Here is a 9,239-nt window from a genome sequence, read left to right on the forward strand (position 1 = left end):
CCCTCCCTCCCCCTTCCCCTCCCTCCCTCACCCTCCCTCCTCTCCATCTCCTCCCTCCTCTCTCTCCCTCCCCCTCTCCCTCCTCCTACCCCCCCTCCCCCTCCTACCTCCCACCCTCTCTCTCCTCTCTTCACCCCAATCCGCCGACAGCATACCTGAGATCCCCACCTTTCATACCACTAAATCACCTACAAATATTTGAACAGACCAAGATCCCACTGCAGGGACTCTCCTAATCCTTGGTGAATCTCAAAACATGTGTACGGAAAAGAGAGAGAGAGAGAGAAAGAGGGAGAGAGAAGAGGGAGAGAGAGGAGAGAATGAGAGGGGGGAGGGAGGGGAGAAGGGAGAGGGAGAGGGAGAGAGGGGAGGGAGAGGGGGAGGGAGAGGGGAGGGGGACTGATGGATGGAGGGAGGGAGGGACAGGAAGGGAGGCATGGAGAAGGAAGAATGAGAGGGAGGGGGAAGGATGAAGGAGGGGAAAGAGGGAGGGGAAGAGAAAGAGAGAGAGAGAGAGAGAGAGAGAGAGAGAGAGAGAGAGAGAGAGAGAGAGAGAAGGAGAGGAAAAGAGAGAGAAAGAGAGGGGGAGAGAAAACCGCAAGGGTACAAGACATGCTCGCGTCTGTGCGTGATGCAGGCGTGCATGTACGTGTATGCCGCGAGAGACAATGGACTGCATGTACAGCAACATTCCGAAAATACCAGGGCATTGTTAGGCGGCCGGCGCAGTCTCCCGTGACATCTGCTCGCCGGGAACAGAAGGGGCGGAAAAGCCGGGACACCGTATTGACATCGTAAGGCATGTGCTGCAGGGATCATTCAAGGGATGTGAGCGGCCGACTCTGGGAATCTATGGAATGGAACGAACATCTCGGAGGGACATCGGGTTTTGGCTTTCCCTTTCGACTTTCTTCTCCACTTGAATTTTCTCTCTTTCCTGCTTCCTTTCCTTCTTTCTTTCTTTCCTCCTTTCTTTATCTTTCCTTCTTTCTTTCGTTCTTTGTAGATTTTTTTTTTTTTTTTTTTTTTTTTTTTTTTTTTTTTTTTTAATTATGTTGTTGTTATTTTTTCTTGTGTGCTCTTTTTCTCTGGTTCATTTTCGTGATATGTTTTGATTTAATTTATTTTTGTTTTTGTTGCTTTTCTTGTGTATTTTTTTAACTTCTTTGGTGACTTTCCTTTTCTCTTTTCTTCTGGTTTTGAATTGCATTTTAGCTTTCATTATATTTTTTCTCCTCCTTGTTCTACTTTCCCTTCTTTTCATACTCCCTTTTCGGTCCCCGTTCTATCTTACCTTCTCTTTCCCTCCCTCTGTTTCTCCCTTTCTCCCTCTTCCCCTCCCCCTCCCTCCCTCTCAACCTCCCTCTCTCTCTCTCTCTCTCTCTTTTCTCTCCTCTCTCTCTCTCTCTCCTCTCTCTCCCTCCCCCTCTCTCTCTCTCTCTCTCTCCCCCTCTCCTTCTCATTATTATTATTCTCTTTCCCTCTCCTTCTCCCTCTGTTTCTTTCCCTCTCCCTCTTCCCCTCAGAAACCAAAGAAGACTCATATCCTTATCGCGAGGGGTCGAGGCGCTTCCCTTTCCTCCATCAAGCAGCAGTTCTCAACTACGAGACATTTTCGCTTTCCCCTCTTTCTCCCCCTCCCCCCCCCTATCCCTTCCCCTGCTCCTGCTCTTCATCATCTCTCTCCTTGCTCCCTCCCCTGCCTTTCTTCCATGTCCCTTCCATTCTCATTTTCTCTCCTCTTGTCCTTTTATCTTCCTCGTTTCCTCTGTCCCTCGCTCTCCTCTCTTCTTCCCCTCTACTTCCCTTTCCTCCTCCGCTCCCCCTCACCCTCCTTCAATTCTCCTCTTCCCCTCTCCCTCCCTTCCCTCCTCGCTCCCCTTCTCCCTTCCTGTCCTCCCCTCTTCCCCTCTCCCTTCCTTTATCCCCTCCTCCCCTCTCGCACCCTTCCCTGTCCTCTCTTCTTCCCCTCTCCCCTCCTTTCCTCTCCTCTTCCCCTTTATTCCTAACACCGGGATATTGTCTACTGAGGACTGCCAGACCAAGACCCACCCCATCGGTATCATCATATGTCACCTCCATTTCCCCTCGCCTAAGAGCTCTTCTCCTCCCGTCTCCTCAACTAAGCTCATTCTCTCATTCTCTCGTTTTTTCTCTTTTTCTCTCCTTGTCCTCTCTCTTCCTTTCTTTCTCTTGTTTCTCTCTTTCTTTCTCTCGTTTTTTGTCTTTTTCTCTTTTCTTTTTTCTTTTTCTGTCTCTTTTTCTCTCTCTCCCAATCCCCACCCCCTCCCCCTCTCTCTCTTCCCCCACCCCCCTCCCCCCTCTCTCTCCTCCCCAACCCCCTCCCCCTCTCTCTCCTCCCCCAACCCTCTCCCCCCTCTCTCCTCCCCCAACCCCCTCCCCCCTCCCTGTGGTTACCGGAGAAATGGAACGTCGCGTATTCCTGATACGGCTGCCATACCCGGTCGCCATACCTCTCCCATTGAGATCCCTCTCCCTTTTAGGTACATGTAATCTATCAACGTAGCTAGAAGGGGGTTGGGGGTGGGGAGAGGGCGGAGGGAAGAGATGGGGTGGGATGGGGAAGGGGAGGGTTTGGGGTGGGATGGGGAAAGGGGAGGGTTTGGGGTGGGATGGGGAGAGGGAGGGTTTGGGGTGGGGAGAGGAAGGGAGGGATTGGGGATGGGACGGAGGGGAGAGATGGGGAAGAAATGGGGGAGAGATGGGGAGGGATTTATTGGGAGGGGAGGGATAGAGAGAGAAGTGAAAGGAGGAGCGAGCGAAAGGGGAAGAGCAATACGAAGAGGAAGGCAGCCGAGGAAGGACACGAGGGAGCAGGGGAAGAGAAGAGAGGAGGGAGGAGGAGGAGAAGGGTGGAAGGAGGAAGGGAGGGGGGGGAGCGAGAGGGAGAGGGAGAGGGGGAGGGGAGGGGGGAAGGCAAAACTGTCCTGCTCCGGTGTAAGACATCGTCGGGGCGCCTATATCCGGCATAAGGCATTGGTTAGATGGGCGAAGGAGGGGTGGGGGGAGGGGGGGAGGTAAGAGAAGACACATTAGGGGATGGTGTGAGGAGGAGGGGGGAGGGGGGAGGGGGAGGGAGGGAGGGAGGGAGGGAGGGAGGGAGGGAGGGAGGGAGGGAGGGAGAGAGGGAGAGAGGGAGAGAGGGAGAGAGGGAGAGAGGAGGGAGGGAGGGGCGGGGGGTAGAGAGGAAACACCTAACATCAAAATAAATCACGAAAGACGGCATTCAATAATAAAATGGAACTGAATCGTCCCGAAATAAATCATAAAATACGTCACACACGCACGCACGCACGCACGCACACACACACATTAATACAATCTATATACATACACATATTCGCACAAATAAACACACACACACACACACACACACACACACACACACACACACACACACACACACACACACACACACACACACACACAACACACACACACACACACACACACACACACACACACACAATTAATACAATCTATATACATACACATATTCGCACAAATAAACACACACGCCTCAAAGATTCGAATACAAACAATGCTTCACAAACCATCCCATCTAAAACACCATACTGACGCTCTCACCATAATAGTAACGAAATTTTCTATTAAAAAAAAAAAACACACACTATCAACAACAACATACTTTCACCATCACAACTCACAACCCAATAAAAAAAATCGAATTAAAAAAAAACATACGAAACAGAACACTCATTCTCACTCCTCATTAAACCTCACTATCAAACAGCCAACCGCCAGAGTCTGCGTCACATTCGAACACTGTACTCACCATCTTGTTGTTGATTTCGTGAAAGTGAATCTCACACACTTTGTCCACAACATCTTCGCTCTCAAAGGTCACGAAACCGAAGCCTGGAATAAGAGGAAACGGACGAGTTGATGAGAAGGATTATGGCAATAGTAATAATTATAATAAATAATGATGATTATGATGATGATGATGATTATAACAATAATAATTTTATCAATAATAATGTCAATAATAATGTAAATATTCTTGTAATTAACAATAATAATGTAAATAACTTAAATAAGTAATAGTAATAGTAATAGTAATAGTAAAAATAATAATATTAGTAAAAAAAAATATATATATATATTAATAATAATAATAATAATAATAATAATAATAATAATAATAATAATAATAATAATAATAATAACAACAGCAATAATAACAACAATAATAACAACAATAACAATAATAATAACAATAATAATAATAAAAACAATAATAATAACAATAACCTCCACCCCTTTAACACACGTACACCCCCCCCTTCCCCCTTCGCCACACGCACAACAACCGTCGACACTTCCAGACGCACACACGCGCGTTCACACACACACACACACACGATCTCGGAATCTGGCGGCGGCGACGTCTCGCCACCCAGAGAAGTAGCGAGAAATTCGGATAAGATTGAATCCGGTTCGAAATATTTTTACCTCCGGAGGTTCTTCCGCTAGCGCCCCCCCCCTTTCCCCTCCCCTTTCCCCTCCCTTCCCCTCTTTTTCTTCCTCTTCCTGACATCCAAGGCCAAAACATCAAATCCAGAAGATATTAAAAATTATATAATAAATACAACAAAACTGTAATAAATATTAATACAATAACAACAGTAATAATAATAATAATAATAATAATAAGAAGAAGAAGAAGATGAAGAATGAAAAAAATAATAAGGATAGGATGTATACATAGCAACTGGCAATCATCATCATCATCATCATAACATCAACAAAATTTTAAAAAGTGCAGTAACATTCATAATGAACATCAAATAACATAAAAACATTACAATACAAAAAAATAAACAAATAAACAAAACACTAAAAATAAATTGGTAAGACGAACAGACAAATCATCGCAAACAGAAAGAAAAACAAGAAAAAAAGAAAGAAAAACAAGAGGTTAAGATTTGAAAATGATAAAGGCAAATACATCAATAGATCTAATAAAAACGGAGAATAAAAATGACAATAATTCCGCTCCGGTTAAGCTCCTGGGCGTCCACTTGCCCTTCCCCCCCCCCTTCCCCCATTTACCTACCAACCCCCCCTCCCCGTCAAACCCCCACCCCACCCCACACCCCTCCGAATCCAATACAATTCCTCCCCCTTCCTTTTCCTTCCTTTGCCGTCCCTCCTCCTTCTCCTTCTCCTTCCCTCCCTCCTCCTCCTCCTCTTCCCTCCCTTCCTCCTCCTCCTCCTCCTCTTCCTCTCCCTTCCTCCTCTTCCCTTCCTCCTCCTCTTCCCTCCCTTCCCCTCTCCCTTCCTCCTTCCTCCTTCCCTCCCTCCCTCCCTCCTCCACCCATTCTCCGTCCTCCTCCTCGTCCCCCTCCTTCCCCTCCCCATGCCCCCCCCCCCCCCCCGACACAGGGCCGGCTCCAGCGTCGTCACAAAGGAAGCGGCATTATTCGCTAGCTTTGGCTGGACCTCAAGTCGGTCGCCTTGCTCTCGCTCCTCCTCGCTCCCTTGCTCCCCGCTTCTTCCTTCCTCCGTCGTCTGCCCTTCACCTCTGTCTCCTCTTTCCCTTTCCATAGCTCATTGTTCTTTCCCTCGCTTGTTCCTCTTACACGTTTCTCCCTTTCTCGTCCCTCTTTCGGGTTCTACGTTTCTTGCTGATTCTTAAGCGTCTTCCTCCCCCTCCTTCTCCTCCATTTCCTCTTCTCCCTGCGCCTTACTCTTTCTCGGTCTTTTCTCTTCGCTTTTCATCGTTATCTTTCTCTTTCTCCTTCTCCTTCTTCCTCCTTCTCCTCCTCCTTCCGGGGGGAAAATTGATATATTCCTCAGGATGCTTTGGGATTTCAAGTTGGTAGGGTGGGTGGCGTCGAGGTGCGCGCGTGCGCACAACCAGGTGTGCGTATGTGTATGTATGCGCGCACGTGCGCACACGTTTATGTATGCGGCAGAACCATCGCCTCCTTCTCTATCTACCAGTCAGCCTGACTCAACAGACTGAACACCTTTGAACCCGCTTTGAACACAGCCAATCCACACACATACACATCCCGACAAAAACAAATGAGTAACGCACTGCAACCTCACCAACCCCCACCCTCATCCACGTCTCCAGACAACCACCTCTCTCTCTCTCTCTCTCTCCCCTCAACCCCCACCTTCATCCACATCTCCAGACACCCACCTCTCTCTCTCTCTCTCTCTCTCTCTCTCTCTCTCTCTCTCTCTCTCTCTCTCTCTCTCTCCTCGCTCTCGCTCTCTCGCTCTCGCTCTCGCTCTCGCTCTCGCTCTCGCTCTCTCTCTCGCTCTCGCTCTCGCTCTCCCCTCTATCCCCCCTCCCCCAACCCCCACCAACCCCCACCTTCATCCACGTATCCAGACACCCACCTCTCTCTCTCTCTCCCCTCTATTCCCCTCCCTCTCCCCCAATCAGGAATAAAATGGCGATCAGACGACAATAAAATGCACAGGACTCTGCATTTTACGACCTTCGATTGGCAGCAAAATGAGCTGTCTTTCCTTCTTTCATTCCCCGTTTCCCCTTCCTTTCCTACTCCTTTTAACAAAAGGGAGGTGGAGAAAGTATCAACAATGCGAACGAAGGAAGGAAACGTTATAAGATAATTGATGATAAGGATGATGTTAATTGATGATGAAATATTTATCATAAAAAATGAAAATTATTCTCATGGTAATGAGGTTTGCACAGATAATCATGCAAGTGAACAGACACAAGAAAGAAAGAAAGAGAGATAGACAGTTATATAGGAGTCTAATAGATTAGATAGATAGATAGACAGATAGATAGATAAATAGATAGGAGAAGAAAGAGAATGTATACTCATGTGTTTCTTTTTACCCACTTTTATCCACTACTCCACCTCCGCCCCCCCCCACTATACCTCACCTCCTCCCCCACCACCTTCACCCTAAGCCCGCCCCCCTCTCCCCCCAACCCCTCTACGCTCTACATCCCCTCCACCCTCTACCCATTCCCCAACCCTTTCCCCAACCCTCTTTCACTCCAACTTCTGCACTTCCTCCCCCAACCCCTCCAACTTCTCCCACCCTCTTCCCCAACCTCTCCACCCTCTCCCCAACCCCCCAACCTCTCCCCAACCCCCCAACTCCCCACCCGCTGCTGCCCACTCCACCACCAGCGCGGGAATCCAATCCATCCGTTTGAAAGGGTTTATCAAGGTCCAAAATAGGCGAACCTCAACCCCCCCCTCTCCCCTCTCCCCTCTCCCCTCCCCCCCCTCCACTCGTACAATGGCGGACGGACTCGGTTCTAGATATACTTCAGTGAGGGTGGGGGGTGGGTGGATGGGGGGAAAGGGGTGGGGGAGAAGAGAGGGAGATGAAGAGAGGGAAAGGGAAGGGAAGGGAGGAAGTGGAAGGGGGGAGTGTGGAGAGATGAGGGAGAGAGAAGGGAGGAGAATGAGGGGGGAGTGTGGAGGGAGGATGGAGGAGGGAGGAGAGAGAGGAGAGAGTATACACACACACACACACACACACACACACACACACACACACACACACACACACACACACACACACACACACACACACACACAAAAAAAAAAAAAAAAAAAAAAAAAAAAAAAAGCCTCCCCCTCCCCCACCCACGACACAACACACATCCCAATGTCGGCGAAGCGAAGGGAAAAAGGAGGCAGCACGTGGCACTTGAATGCCCCCCCCCCCCAACACCCAGGTGCCACCGCGTGCCTCCAGCCACACTGTCCCATCACCCCCCCTCCCTCCTTTTCCTCCTCTCCAGGGCACACTCCCTCCCCAACCCATCTCCCCACCCCCCCTTCCCTGCCCCCCTTCCTCCCCCCCCCCTTCCCCCTTCGTTGCCCCACTCCCCTCCCCTCTCCTCCCATCCCCCCACAACCTCCTTCCTTCCCTCTCCTCCTCCTCCCTTCTTCTCCCTCTTCTCCCCTCCCCCCCCATTCTCCTTCTCCCTCCTCTTTCCTCCCCCTCTCCTCTCCTCTTCCTTCCCTCCCGCCCCTTCCCTCGCTCATCCTTTAAGAGTCACTTGAGGATGATCCATGGGCGGCCGGGCGTCTGCGAGATTATCATTGGTGTGTCTTTTCTTATTTTCTATTTCGGTTATTCCTTATCGGATGCTGTGGTTTCTCTCTTCTTAATTGCCTTCTCTTTCGCTTCCTCTCTCTCCCTCTTTCTCCCCTCCCTATCCCTCTCTCTCCATCTCTTCCTCCTCCTTTCCTTGAGTTCTGCCTCTCTTGAACTTTCTCTTTTCATTTTTCTCTTTCTCCTTTTCTCCCCTCCCTTCCTCTCTCAACCTCTTCCTCCTCTCCTTACGCTTTTTCTCTCTCTCTCCTTCTCCTTCTTCTCCTCCCTCTCCTTCTCCTTCTCCTTCTCCTTCTCCTTTCCTTCTCTCCTCCCTCCTCCTCCTCTACTTCCCTTCTCCTTCGTCTCCTTCCCTCCCCTCCCTCCCTCTCCCTTCCTCTCCCTCTCCCTTTCCCTCTCCCTCTCCTTCTCCTTCTCCCCTCCCTCCCTCTCCCCCCTCCCCCCCCCCTCATTCCCAATCACATCTTAAAATCGGATTAAAACACTTGATTAGAACACTTCCCGCGGACTGTCCTCGCAGCCGGGAAGTAAAAATAATAATCAACTCTTACGCCAAAATGAAAGGAAAATTCAAAAAGAGACAGAGACAAAGAGAGAATAAAAAGGAAAGGAAAAAGAGAGAAGGATTTTTTCTTTTTTTTAACGAAGCGACCTGTCCTGGTAATCCTTGTCCCGGCGAGAGTAATGCGCTTTCATCCTAATTCTAAGTCTATCGTTAGTCTCCTTCCGCTGTGTCTAATCGTCCCCTCTGTCTGTCTGTGTATGTCAGTCAAACAGCCAGTCAGTAAACAGTCAGTCAGTCAGTCTGACTCCTCCTCTTCCTCCTCCTCCTCCGCCTCTTCTTCTTCTTCCTCCTCCTCCTCCTCCTCCTCCTCCACTCCTCCTCCTCCATCCTCCTCTTCCTCCCCACCTCCTCCTCTCCTCCCCCCTCCTCTCTCCTCCTCCCTTCCTCTCCTCCTTCCCTCCTCCCCTCCACCTCCTTCTCTCCTCTTCTCCTCTTCCCCTCTCCTCCTCCTCCTCTTCCTCCTCTTCCTCCTCCTCCTCATTCCCACAACAGTTCCCTTGATATCGTAATTTCCATTGCAGATTCCAAGTCATAGTTGTGGACAGTGTTATGCGTCGCACGA

General features: G+C 49.6%; 1 protein-coding gene across 1 annotated transcript in view; it reads right to left on the reverse strand.

Annotated features, from left to right (window-relative positions):
• LOC119572624 (RNA-binding protein Musashi homolog Rbp6-like) overlaps positions 1-3,900 on the reverse strand; it is a gene marked incomplete at its 5' end in the record, with an annotated part of 56,276 nt that extends 52,376 nt beyond the window's left edge. The window contains 1 exon segment of the mRNA XM_037919729.1: positions 3,818-3,900. Within this exon segment, the coding sequence (XP_037775657.1) occupies positions 3,818-3,900 (83 nt within the window).
• Between the last annotated feature and the right edge of the window lie 5,339 nt (positions 3,901-9,239).

The sequence above is a fragment of the Penaeus monodon genome, chromosome 4, assembly GCF_015228065.2.
Source record: "Penaeus monodon isolate SGIC_2016 chromosome 4, NSTDA_Pmon_1, whole genome shotgun sequence".
NCBI lineage: Eukaryota > Metazoa > Arthropoda > Malacostraca > Decapoda > Penaeidae > Penaeus > Penaeus monodon.